The sequence below is a fragment of the Colossoma macropomum genome, unplaced genomic scaffold, assembly GCF_904425465.1.
Source record: "Colossoma macropomum unplaced genomic scaffold, Colossoma_macropomum, whole genome shotgun sequence".
In the NCBI taxonomy this organism is placed as follows: domain Eukaryota; kingdom Metazoa; phylum Chordata; class Actinopteri; order Characiformes; family Serrasalmidae; genus Colossoma; species Colossoma macropomum.
Window position 1 is genome coordinate 35695749 of NW_023494799.1, and position 14294 is coordinate 35710042.

The 14294-nt window shown below is 41.6% G+C and overlaps 1 protein-coding gene across 20 annotated transcripts in view; it reads left to right on the forward strand.

Annotated features, from left to right (window-relative positions):
- The window catches only part of mical2a (microtubule associated monooxygenase, calponin and LIM domain containing 2a), a 60155-nt gene that overhangs the window by 22747 nt on the left and 23114 nt on the right, over positions 1–14294 (forward strand). For all 20 annotated transcript variants that reach the window (XR_005008114.1, XR_005008113.1, XR_005008115.1 and 17 more), the window contains exons 6-15: positions 1558–1713; positions 2218–2318; positions 2928–3185; positions 3758–3873; positions 4418–4544; positions 4631–4721; positions 5652–5799; positions 8019–8218; positions 10396–10502; positions 10677–10748. Coding sequence is in view for 17 of the 20 variants with exons in the window: in XM_036586306.1 (XP_036442199.1) it covers positions 1558–1713; positions 2218–2318; positions 2928–3185; positions 3758–3873; positions 4418–4544; positions 4631–4721; positions 5652–5799; positions 8019–8218; positions 10396–10502; positions 10677–10748 (1376 nt within the window). In the remaining 3 variants the exon portion in view is untranslated. The remainder of the gene's footprint in view (positions 1–1557; positions 1714–2217; positions 2319–2927; positions 3186–3757; positions 3874–4417; positions 4545–4630; positions 4722–5651; positions 5800–8018; positions 8219–10395; positions 10503–10676; positions 10749–14294) is intronic.

Below are 14294 nucleotides of genomic sequence, written 5' to 3' on the forward strand. Positions count from 1 at the left end.
GGAAGATCTGCCTTTACAAAATAAAGTCGTCAGACAGAATTCAGGACACACTCTTGCCATTCACTCCTTATCAGCAGTGGAGCCTAAATGATTATGACTGAGAGAAACTTGGCTGTTGCTCTTGGCTGTATGCCCTTACCATTTCAACTGGATTGTTTCATCCAAGAACGTTAGAAAGCCATAAAATCAAGTCCTGCTCTGTAAAACGATAGCCCATGATGTCATCAGGCCCTTGCCAAATGCGAGGTTACACGTGAAATCAGTGGATCAGTGTGCGTTCCTAAATAGCGCCGTGGGCTGAGTCTTGCTGGCCGCTACTCAGCTGTTGATGCTTGCCTTTTGGACTCTTTCCCCCCACACCCGTCATCTTTGTACCTATCCCCAAACAGATGCTTATTCCAAATAAGGTAATTCTTGGGCTTCTCTGAATGATGAGCCGTTTAGCTCATTGCACAATTATGAGTAACTTTTAAGGGGGGGAAAAAACATGGTTCTTCAGTTCACCCTGTGCAGTAACTGGGCTGTTTCAGGCCGCCTGGGAGAAGTTAAATATGTTCCCCCCTCTGAGGGTGCGCACTCGTGTGAGGGGAGCGCCACTGCATTTGGAGATGGTGATGGGGTGCGTGCGTGGGCGAGGTGACGTCTCCGTGAACTAATGCGACAGTAATGGAACAGCTCTGGCCAGTAATCAGCTGCCAGCCTGGCCTGAGAGGCACTTTGTAGAGCCTCATACATTATTTTGCAGGACAGGAGCCTAGAGACTGTTTGTCCTCCTTGCTGTACTGATCTACAGACCCGGACCTGCGAGGTAATGAGGACACGCACTTTAACACACACTGTTTAAATACGTCCTGCATACTGAAATGATATGGAACTGAACAGTGTGTTCTGTGGCTATTTCTTTAGTCAGGCAGTGAAGAAAATATGCCGTTTTCCATCCCAAAGGTTCTGATAGATCTATTTAGATAGTGCGTCGCTTTAGGTCCCATAGCATGAAACCACTCTTACCTTTGTGGTGAAGCCAAGCTCGCCTGAGCCTAAAATAACCAGGCTGTGATTTACGCAGCAGCAGATTTCCCCTGGATTAGTGTGCCTCCGCCTGGCAGGAAGAAAAAAGTGCCACATCACTAGCTTCCATTCTATCTCTCTCTTTCTCTCTACTTCTCTCTCTCTCTCGCTCCCTCCCTCTCTCTTCCTCTCGTTGCCTCCCTCTTGCCCTATGTCTCTTGCCCTCTCTCCCTCCCTCTCTCTCTCTCGGTCTCTCTTCCTCATTCCCTCTCCCTCTCTCTCCCCCATCTCTCTCACTCCCTGTCTCCCTCCCTCTCTATGTCTCTCTCCGACCCTCTCTCCCCCCTCCCTCCCCCCTCTCTTTCTCTCTTTCTTTTGGTTGCTTAGTTGTTTGCTTATAGAGTCTCTTTCTTTCTGTCTCTCTCTGTCTTTCTACTACTCTTTCTCTCTATAACCACCCCACTCCCCAAAGCAGCATTTGACCTCAGTGCCTTCTTCCCTGCCATGTCCCCCAGTATTAACCCCTCTTCTCTCTGTCCTGTCTCTCAGGGTTTCGACGGAAAGAGTTCCGTGGGAAACTGGCCATCGCCATCACAGCGAACTTCATCAACAGAAACACGACAGCAGAGGCCAAAGTGGATGAGATCAGTGGTGTGGCCTTCATCTTCAACCAGAAGTTCTTTCAGGACCTCAAACAGGAAACAGGTGAGAGTAAAAAAAAGACAATAACAGCAGAAAGTATGTCTATAAGATGACACAGGTTTTCCAGCAGTACCTTTGCCTGCTAGCATTAATTTTTATAATTGTAAGCCATACATCTCCCATTCCATCCATGTCACTATGAGCTTAGAAAGATGTAAATGTTCTCTGTTTCAAACTGAGCCATATTTAAATTCTCTTACTTTTATTTATCCAAAAGTATTTATGCCTCTCCTGCCAGGCTTTTGCACAGGTACAAACACATTAGGTCTGTGTACCTGTTATGACTAGCCTCTATTACAGCTGAATTCCTTAGTAAATCCTCTCTCAAACACCTGATCACCCCAGCAGAATCATTGCTGTACATTTGTAGATAATACAAAAGAACAGATAATATGATTTATGATAGACATGATAAATCATATAATTCATTATTCTGAAAGTACTTCAGCTGAGACGTCCATTCTCCTTTGAATGATACATCTTCTAACGGTTGTGTCTCTGACGCAGGCATTGATTTAGAGAACATCGTGTATTATAAAGACAACACACACTACTTCGTCATGACGGCTAAGAAGCAGAGCCTTCTGGATAAAGGAGTCATCATTTATGTGAGTAGTGGCTCTAGCTTGCTGAGCAGCCAAGAGGAAGTGGTTTAAGGAAGGTGTGGCATAGTGTATGGTGACTGTTATTGTAACCTGCCAGTGTAAGAGGCTGTGGCCATGCACTCTTATAAACATAGCAAAGAGGGCATAAACATTTGCAAGGACAACATATTTCACCACCTTATGATCTCCCTCTCTCTCTTTCTGTTTTTATTCTCACTCACGCTAACTCACACATAAGCACTCTCATACTCAGTGGTATTTAGGTCTAACCACTGATGCACAGTTTAGACCGACCCTGACTCACTGACTGTGTTGATCCATAAAATAATTTAGAGAGTAGGAAATGTCATTCAGATTGCCTCAGTAAGGGTGGTCAGTTTAGAGAAATCGTCCAACCAAGTCTGTCTCCACCATGCATGCACTTCATCGAGCAAAACAATTCCTTTTCGTAGTCTTTTGGAAAGAGTGGTGCCTGGAGAAGTTCCTGTTTTTGAGTGATCTCTGACAGCTTCTGTAGTTTCACTTAAGATTTAAAAAAATGATCTTAAAAAAGCAGCTTCCCCTGAAGTGCTAACAGCAGCATGTTAATGTGTTGTGTTCTGGCTGCAACAGGACTACATAGACACAGATGCTCTGCTGAGCAGTGAGAACGTGAACCAGGAAGCCCTACTAAGCTACGCTCGGGAGGCTGCTGACTACGCCACCCATTACCAGCTGCCCACACTGGACTATGCCATGAATCACCTTGACCAGCCGGATGTAGCCATGTTCGACTTCACTTGCATGTATGCCTCAGAGAACGCTGCACTGATCAGAGAGAGGTTTGGCCATCAACTGCTGGTGGCACTGGTGGGAGATAGTCTGCTGGAGGTGGGTTGATGAACTTGGCATCAGTGATATATAAGAGATTTAAAAATGGTAACTTTTAAAATTTTTAAATTAAAAAAATGATTTAAAAAATTGTTAAATCAATTGTACCATTCAGAACATGTCAGATGTCACAACCACACATTAATGGCTACTGAAAATGAGTATAAACTAGTCTATAGACACCCATATAAATGTATATTTATAATAATTTTACATGTTATGATTTTTGAGGTTTCAAACACAAGATCATGCCAAACTCTTCTACTTAGAATATTTTGTTACTAAATCACTTTTTTAAATAGTTTCATTTTTTGATTAGATGTTAGATGGCATACTTAAAATGACTTTTAATTGAAGTTCTTGAAAATATATTCACAGAAAGGAAGTATTGTAGAAATATTGATATATATCTCGTATTTAGTAAACTATTTTACAGGAAAATAATGGACTTGGACACAAAAAATGTATATCATGTAACCTGCTGTATGAGCACTTGGTCTTTTAGGTGATCGGTTTTGATTATTTGATGAGTTTGACGTCTAACTTTTTGGTATTTTTCTTTGTGTCCATAGCCTTTTTGGCCTATGGGTACAGGGTGTGCCCGTGGCTTCCTGGCAGCTTTTGACACAGTGTGGATGATCAGGAGCTGGTCACAGGGCAGAAACCCACTGGAAGTGCTGGCAGAGAGGTTGGGACAGTTACAGAAAATATGCATGCCACATTGTACCTACATAGTAGTAGCACATCCACCTTGTACCTGGCTGTTTTAGCAGATTCATAGGTTCACTGACTGTTTCTGCACAATTTATCATCCAGCCTTTACCGTGTCCATCAATGAGATAGGACCATCACGGGCCCACCACTGACCAGATATTATATGTTCATCATATTGGACCTTTCTCAGCACAGCAGTGACACTGACATGGTAGTGGAATTTAAGTGGGTGTTACACTTGTGCAAGAGTCAGACTCTGCAGAATTGCTTAGGTTTTTAAACACCTCAGTGTCACTACTGTGTTTACAATAGTCAGCCAGTCAAAAGTGGTAATGTGGTCAAAAACTGACAACTGATTAAAGGCTAGAGGATGGCTGACCTAAACTGTGCAGGTACAAATGAGCTGTTGCCTCTAATTATACACATTCAAGGTATACAAACAAAGTAGTTGTGTCTAATAAAGTGGACCGTAGGTAGGTGTAAGCACACTAACACAGAGACATGGTTTTCTTCTTCAGGGAGAGTCTTTACCGGTTGCTACCTCAAACTACACCTGAAAACATTGCAAAGAACTTTGATCAGTACACCATAGATCCTGGAACACGTTATCCAAACCTGAACTCCAACTGTGTCAGACCACACCAGGTGAGATGACCTTTTATTTTAATAGTTGATGCTTAAACATTATACCATTTACACCCGTTCTCACCGTTTAAACCTGCTCTGCACAGGTCCGTAACTACTACATATGTGGGGAACTGAAGTCCTGCTCTTTGGAGCGAGCTGCTACTATACGGCGCCCAGTTAATCTGGCACGACGAGGTCAGCATAATCATTCTTCACTTTGTGTACCCATTCCATGTTTGGATGTTGTCGCATGCAAACTGGCACATGTTCGACAAAAGAATGTAGAGAAATGGGGAATCTCCAAGCTTCATTAAATGTTCAAGGCATTCTGTTCCCCAGATTATTCTCACTCCAAAAACATTCCCAAAATAGCATTAAGGGTGTGGTTCTCTAATGTGTGGGATTGTTTTTACTAGTGGAGCCACATTGGGAGGAAGGCTTTTTCTGAAGACTCCCATCGTAGTTGGTGGCCTCTTTGTACATACAGTAAAGCTGCCAGAAATCTTTGTTCATGCGGAACTGTTGGAAAACCATATCATATATCTCATCTCATATATTTATTTAGTTCTGCTTCCGCTAAACCAGCAACAATGCTTTTTAAAAATGTGAAGTTGCATAGCTTTTAGGCTGGCGAAAGGAGGCTACTAACCAAAGCTGAACTTGAACTGAACGGCAGAGAGATAGACACAATACCGTATAACAGAGTATAATTACAAAAGTGTATGCTAATAAAAATAAATAAAATTATTTATTTAAAATTCATTGGACTAGGACATACTTTTTTGTTTAACCCCAACTGGTGCCCATAGGCATGACCTACATCAGTTTTAGCTTTTTTACTGAAATTATATAGGTTTTTGCTGAAATTTGACTAAAACTTTAGTCTTAAGAATAACATGAAATAAAATATTGGTGGCAAATTTAAACAGCAGGAGCTCATAAAGCAAAAAGATAAGTGAGACGACTCAAGACTCTTTACAGGGAAAGGGTTTAGTCTCTGCTCTGGGTCACTAGTGTCCTGTCTTCTATCATCTAACGGTGAATCTGCAGCTTCACAGCTTGTTTTGTGTGTGTGTGTGTGTGTGTGTATATGTGTGTGTGGACATGTCTGGGTTTGTGTTACAGAGTCTGAGATCAGACCCAGCAGGTTGCTGACCTGGTGTCAGAAGCAGACGGAGGGCTATAAGGGCGTGAGCGTGACTGACTTGAGCTCATCGTGGAGGAGTGGCCTGGCTTTCTGTGCTCTCATCCACCGCTTCAGAGCACATCTCATGTAAGAATGCACAGCTTTTGATCATAGACATTTCCTTAAAGGGGAATTCCACTGTTCCATCGTTGTAGAGCAGAGCATGTGAGCAGTGCAGAGTGGGAGCGGAGCGACAGGATTTTTGCTTGTAGCGTGAAGCGGCTTTTCAGAAAGTCTGAGCGATAGTGTCCTCTTTCATTCCGAAATCGCTCCATCCCATGAGCCAGATGCTGCTTTTTCCACCCTGACTACCTCTGTGTGACATGAGTGATGCGGCACTGACTCTACAGCTTGCACATCATGGCACTGATCACAACAAAGCGCATAATTTGTGTGTCATCTGCTTTGTTGCACCAATGATGAGGATCGTGTTAAAATCTTGTGTTTTTGTCTACCCTCAGTAGTTTTATGGCTTGTGCTTGGGCTTCAAGCCTAAACCTTCTGTAAAAAGCTGTGTAGCACAGAATGTTTAACTAGTTTTTTGTTTAATAACGGCCATAAATTATATAATTCATTAAATGAAGTGTGCAGTGTCTTATAAATACATTCAGGGCATAAAATACATATCAGTGGGCCATATCAAGCGGACATAGACGGGTAACAAGGGTTTCGCGGAAGTGTGAGCAAGGAGCGAAAAATATAAAACCCGGAGTTGGAATGGAATGATTACAGAAACGCTTTGGGCAAGGAGAGGAAATGCCTGCCTCACCTCTCCACTCACATGCTTTGTTGTAGAGAAATTTACCAGCTCGGATTTCATTACAGTGGTGATAGGAACAAGGGGTCACAATGTCTATAAAACAAGTATAGCCATTTTATTTACTATCCAGAACCATCAGTGAACCTACATGTGTCTTAACTTGGTTATTATTTACATATATATGTGTGTGTGTGTGTACATTTATAGTTAGTAGCTTACAAGTTAATTTCGTTGTAGTTACAGAATCATTTATAGTGATTACTAAATAATAAGTCTGTAATAAGTCAATAATAAACCTGGAGTTTAAGGGGCTAAGATAATCTCTGCCTTTTATACCTCCGTTTACCCCCAGAATGACCCTGTTACTGCCCTGTGATATGCAGTATATATTATGCTTTAAGATTATATTAATAAAACTGAGGCATCATTTTACAAAACAGATTGGAACCCCATATACCACAAGGCCCCTTTTATGTTACCTTTAATGAATGATTATTTATGACCTTATAGATGATAATAATCTGTTAAAATGACAAATGCAGTGTTTCCTTTTGAAATAGTAGTTTTATGTTACAGTGCGTCAGCATGGTCACCAGACACATAATACATTTTCAGTGGCATATAACTGTAAACGTTTAACAAATATTTACCTAAAATGGTCCGTATGCTGACATGGCCATAAATCCTGCTGTGTGTTGGCAGTTTTTGTGGATGTCTCTCATTTCTCTTTATAAGCTCTTGTTCCAGCACAGTTTGCAATTGTGCAAATCCAAACATGTGCAGGAGATGTGAAAAGTGGTTTGACCTCTGCAAAACCAGCTTTCTCACATTCTGCCTTTCTTCTCTTACATAGCAGTGAGCTCAGGGCAGTTTGGACAGCGCGACTGTGTGCTAGAGTTCACACGCTTATTGAAGGGCCGTATATGTCAAAACCTGTCCAGAGCTGTTATAGATAAAGCGGTTTCTTAGCTACTTTGATAGTGCCAAAATCTTGCATAGAATTTTTGAATGTCTGCATCTTATAAATGGGAGTTTCACAGGTTTTTCAAAAATTCTGCATAGTTCATCGTTGAGATGTGAACAAAATCATTAAGAGTGGTTTGACGTGAAATTTGCAGAGAAATTTACAGACTTGGATCTTCTTTACACTGGTGATGATAGGAACCAGGGGTCAATACCATACCATAAGGCTTTTTATTTAGCATCCAAAAGAAGGGGACTATTTTGTCTTACAACACCCTGAACGTACCTCTCCTCAATGATTGTATGTAAACAATATGTTTTAGGCCAAAACCTAATCTGAGAACTACCATAAAAATGTTTCAGGCTTTAGGCACAGCAACTTGCTGTGAGGGCATTTACCTATTCCGACGTCTGGCACGTATCACCACCACTGTGAACAATTCTGAATCAGAAGTTTCTCTAGAATGGAGCACTGCACATCAAACCACTCTGAATGAGTTTGTTTACAACGTGAAAATTTAAATAATGCACAAATTTTAAAAATGGTGGGATTCCCCTTTAATACTCTCTCTCTGTTCTGTAGAGATTATGATTCACTGAATGAGGAAGATGCTGCTCAGAATGCCCAGCTGGCGTTTGACGTGGCTGAGAAGGAGTTTGGCATCAAGCCGTTTACCACAGGCAAAGAGATGGCGTCAGAACAGGAACAAGACAAGAACAGCATGGTGACCTACCTCTCTAAATTCTACGAGCTCTTCAGAGGAACCCCTCTGCCACCCTCAGGTAAGCAAAATCTCTAATTAGGGTTGGGCATGATAATATTATGTTATCATTATTATGATAAAAACAACATCCAAGAGCACATCATATATATATATATATATATATATATATATATATATATGTATGTATGTATGTATGTGTTGTAAGAAGGACAAATTCTGGCCATTTATAGGGAACCTGTACACAACAATAGAAGGTGTACAGGAACTGCTTAAACTGCATAGTAACAAGTAGCTGAGTGAATGTCAGCTAACCATATCACTGTCTTTTATAATTAGTCTTACAAATTCTTTGTTTTTTCCACCTGTTACTTCTTAAATACTTAGCACTGAACAGAGGAGAGAACTCTGAGAAGTTTGGGCAGGAGTTCTGTGGTGGCTTGTTGAGGGAAAGGGGAGGCCCGGCTTTCTCAATCTCGAGAGAGAGAGAGGAGTCGTGGAAAAGAGGGAAAAGATGGGGTGGTGGTGGAATGCGAAGTTTTCGTCACAGGAAACTAAAGGGAGAGTAGAGATTTTATAGGGCAAAATGTAGAGAAGAATAGAATAAAGGAATGTAGCGAGGGAGGAGGTTTAGGTGTGGTCCTTTCCCCCAAACTTCACTTATTCCATAACTTAATTTATTGCAAATGTTGAATTCACTGTACATTTTTTTAACTAGGTTTTCAGTTCATAATGGATGGTGCATTTTGTCCGTTCCAACACACTCACAAATTTCAGAAAAACTAAATATTGTGAGACATATGATATGATGTGATGCTCTTTATTATGATAATGCATCTTGATGTTATATTTTTGCCATATCACCCGACCCTTTCACCAGTGATGGCTCTCTAGTGTAGTGTGCTCTGTGAAACTCTTATCATTTACATACACGTACAGAAGAGCAGGTTCCAGTTAAAGCTGTGACCTTCATCTCACAATGGGTGGAACATGAGACACGTGTTGTCATGTCTTGCCATTGTCACAAGCTGTCACACCTACCTGACACCACCCCAATCCCTTGACCTGTTTATTGTTTGCTTAAGGAATATCTTTCTTGGGGGGCTGGAGGTTTGTGAAGCGTCTCTGAACAGAGGCACAGTAATAAATGTCACTTGGTTGCGCTGTACTGGAACTTATTAAACAGTTCCATCAGTCATGCAGTTTGGCATGAGAGGAATGTACATCGGCCTCAGCCCCGCTTACTCCACTGAAGATAGAGGTGATGTAGTTCCTATGGAGAGGGCACGCTATCTATGCTACATCGCAAGGCCTATGATGCATTCTTGATAGATCTTGTGCGTGAAGTTGTGCATCATTCTGTTGTCAGCATAATGACCATAAAGACCAGTCTAAGCTAATGGCTTTTTCAGAAAACACCATCACATCTATGGAAATCAGAAATGTTCTAGACCCCATACATTCTCTCCTGTGTAAATTGTCCCCAAGTGTCACTGGATCCTCTGAATTACAAGATCATTTAGCAATCAAAGTACAAATAATGCTAAATATATGCAACGAGCAAGATAACACTCCTTCACATTGAAATGATGCTGCTTAAAAGTAAGTCTGCTCTAATTTGAATCTAATGTCTAACTCTTATTTAACAACACCAGCTACCCAAATTATAGAGTACTACTGCCAAAGCAACTCAACAACCACATTTGACAAAGCTATATGTCAGTTCTGTGTGAAACAGTGTTAGCTTGCTTTAGCATGATTTATATTTCAGCCCCTTAACAAACTCATAATTCAAAGGATCTGGCAAAATGGGGAGGAAACATCCACACAGAACAATGTATTTGCTCTGGAACATTTTCATTGACCGATTTTTGAAAAATGAAAGCCAACTTAGAGTCCCTAATATGGGCGTGACACTACTGAATGATGGCATCAGAGGCCTGTTCTACCTTTACCAGCTTATATGACATGAATACTTCTACAGTAACACCAGCTTCCTAGATGCAGCCAGTCTTGTGGTATATAAAGCTAATTACATACATTCGTATGACATGGTGTCTTTAAGCATTTCCAGTAAAAGTTGCCAGGAAAAAATAACCTTCTACTGGGCATTTCTTGAGAAAACCAGATGTGCTGGGTCTGGCATAGGCTTTCCATTTTGTCATGTAAGATTTCTGTAAATCTGATTAAAAAAATGCTGTGACTACTGCTTTTAATTTTCCAAATATTTTATTGCAGATTCGAGAAGAGAGACACATGAAAATAATGACGAATGTTCCTCAAGACCCTCCCGACCTGTTTATAGATCACTGAGCTTAACACAGCCTCGAAAACGGATACCAAAGGTAGGGGGTGCTGTCCATGAATCAGCTTGAGTTTTATCTCACTTCAAACTCATTTTGTCCAAGTTTGCTTTGGCCTTGAATCACAGTTCTTTCTATCTCTTTTATATATGCATAGTGCTTTTAAGTTGTTGCAGCACTGTTTCTCAGTGTTTGTCCTTCCTTTTTATCTCTCAGGATGACAAAAAGGTGGATGATAATGACTCTTTTTACAAAAGAAGACGAAAAGTATGCAGTTATTTGGAAGAGGTGAGTTTATACATTTACATCATTTACATTTACATTTACATCATTTAGCAGACGCTCTTATCCAGAGCGACTTACAAAAAGTGCTTTGTCTATCCAGAGAAAGTATCTTTGCTAGCTACCAATAGGTTAGAGAGAAAGCCAGTCCTAAGCTCAGATACTGCTAGAATCAGAAGGTCATTGACACCTAGTGAAAAAGGGACAGAGTTAAACACAGAACAGTGCAATACAATACAGTACATAAGTGCTGTACAATACATTACAATCAATACTTAATTTAGTGCTCATTTAAGTGCTGAATAAACAGGTGTGTCTTCAGTCTGCATTTAAAGATAGCGAGAGACTCTGCTGTACGGACGGCCAGTGGGAGTTCGTTCCACCACCTGGGTGCCAGCACAGAGAACAGTCTAGATGCTTGCCTTCCACGCGCCTTGAAGGATGGCGGGTCAAGCCGAGCTGTACTCGAAGCTCGAAGGGCTCGTGGTACAGTTCGAGATTTGACCATTGCCATCAAGTAGGGAGGGGCTGGTCCATTTTTGGCTTTGTAGGCAAGCGTAAGGGTTTTAAATCTGATGCATGCAGCTACAGGAAGCTAGTGAAGGGAGCGCAGCAGTGGGGTGACGTGGCTGAACTTTGGGAGATTGAAGATGAGTCTTGCTGCTGCATTCTGGATGAGTTGCAGAGGCCTGATGGCCTGCATCGGAAGACCAGCCAAGAGCGAGTTGCAGTAGTCAAGCCTTGAGATGACAAGAGACTGCACTAGCACCTGGGTGGCCTCTCTCGAGAGAAAGGGTCGGATCCTCCGGATGTTGAACAGCAGAAATCTGCATGACTGAGTTAGGTTTGCAATGTGAGTCGAGAACGATAACTGGCCATCCAGAACCACACCAAGACTTCTTGCCTCTGCTGATGGGACAATCAGAGAGTTCTCGAATGAGATGGCAAGATCATGATGAGGACCTGTAGTTGCAGGGATGAATAGTAGCTCAGTCTTGCTAGGATTGAGCTTCAGGTGGTGAGCTGCCATTCATGAAGAGATGTCAGACAGACATGCCGAGATCCGACTGGAAACCTGTGTGTCAGAGGGTGAGAAAGAAAGCATTAGTTGAGTGTCATCAGCATAACAGTGATAAGAGAAGCCATGAGATGATATTACATTGCCAAGAGAGCTAGTGTAAAGAGAAAAGAGAAGAGGACCTAGCACCGAGCCTTGTGGGAGAGCCTGCATCACCAGTGGAGAGCCTGCATGGAGAGGATGTGGACCCTCTCCATGTTACCTGATAAGAGCGATCCTCCAGATAGGACTTGAACCACTTCCACGCAGAGCCAGTGATTCCAAGGTTGGTGAGGACGTCCAGAAGGATTGTGTGGTTGACCGTGTCAAAAGCTGTTGAGAGGTCAAGAAGAATCAGGACAGATGACATACTGGCTGATCTTGCTGACTGGAGCTTCTCTGTCACTGCTATAAGAGCAGTTTCTGTTGAGTGCGCTGGTTTGAAGCCAGACTGGTTGGGGTCCTGGAGCTGGTTCTGCGTGAGAAAGAGAGACAGTTGATTATAGACTGCACGTTCAAGAATCTTTGAAAGGAAAGAAAGGAGTGATACCGGTCTGTAGTTGTTGACATCAGAGCTGTCAAGCGTGGGCTTCTTCAGGATGGGAAGTACTCTTGCAGTCTTCAAAGTTGATGGTACTTCACCTGATGACAAGGACTTGTTAATGAGAAAAGTGATGAAGGGCAGTAGATCCTTGGAGATTGACTGGAACAATGCGGATGGAATGGGATCCAGTGGGCAGGTGGTTGGGTTACTGGAAGACTATATTTCAATTAGAAGACAAGCACACTGATTCTTCCGGGGAACACCTCCTCAATTTATCAGCCTTGTGACTGATAGTCCGGCCCCTACAATTCACGCCTTTAGCTAACCCGAAACTACACCTGAAGCTAGTAGTTACAATTAAGCACTAGGTTCTACAAGAAGGCCTTTTAACTAACAGAGTCTAAGCTAGAGAAAGTCTCAACTCAGAGCCTACCTTAACCAGCAGAAAGACTATATTTCAATTAGAAGACAAGCACACATCATGAAAACTTTTTAGGGTGCACAACTATTGTCCTTGCACCCTCTGTTTCATGGAGATGTGACTAATTTGTGTTTTTTTTTGTAATTCTCTTTTTATTTTTAAAAAAAAAACAGAAGAAAATACAAAGTTCACATTATATCAAACAATTGTAACAGTACATCAGTTAGCATCACAATTATGCCTATCTAAGGATAGTTCCATTATGATCCTATTCAACTGCTTTACTTTAAATGCTTGTATGCTTGTATATACCTATGTACACATATATACACATAAATACTTACATACATACACATAATCCTCTTTTTGTAATCTTTGCTTTTCTTATGATAAACATATTTTGATAATACCGTCCATATCAATAATCATTGTAGAGGAAGAGAAAAAAGAAAGAAAGGGAAAAAAAAGAAAAGAAAAAAAAGGAAAAGGGTTTTACCAACTAAAACATGAAAATTTCTGACTTTCCCTTTAAATTAAAGCTCCTTAAAAACTATTTACATTACAAAAGGGGAAGCGTATTCTTTAACTGAGAGGAGAGGAAATAAAAAGGTAGGTCATAAAAAACCTACGTAAGTTCTGGTCGCCAGGGTCTTATATATATACTAGCCAGTTAGACCAAATCTGACAGAATTTGCCAGTCTGAATTCTTAAGGAATAAATTAGTTTTTCCATAATATAAATTTCATGAACAATGTCATACCAGTCGAACAGTTGAGGGGGCTCAACAGACACTCATTTTTTAGTGATTGCTTCAAGCCTAAACCTTCTGAAAAACGCTGTGTAGCACAGTATGTTTAACTAGTTTTTTGTTTTATAACGGCCATAAATAATATCCATCCATAAACCGCTTATCCTTCTGGGTCGCGGTGGGGTGCCGGAGCCTATCCCAGCTGTCATCGGGCAGAAGGCAGGATACACCCTGGACAGGTCGCCAATCCATCGCAGGGCAGACAAACAGACATATACATCCACACACACACTCACACCTAGGGGCAATTTAGCACGTCCAATCAGCCTGACTGCATGTTTTTGGACTGTGGGAGGAAACCGGAGTACCCGGAGGAAACCCACACAGACACGGGGAGAACATGCAAACTCCACACAGAAACGACCCTGGTCACCCAGCCGGGAATCAAACCCAGGCCATTCTTGCTGTGAGGCGACAGCGCTACCCACTGCGCCACCGTGCCGCCCCGCCATAAATAATATAATTCATTAAATGAAGTGTGCAGTGTCTTATAAATACATTCAGGGCATAAAATATATATCAGTGGGCCATATCAAGCGGAAAGAAATATATTCATCTGAAATATAGTACAGAGAGCCTGATGGATAGCTTTCCAATACCCAGAAAGAACCGTACATTCCCAAAAGACATGGAAATGATTTGCGTTGTCTGAATTACACATTCTTCAGCAGTTGGTTCCTGAACCTGTCCTTTCTGCACAGGTGTAATAAAGAATCAAAGGA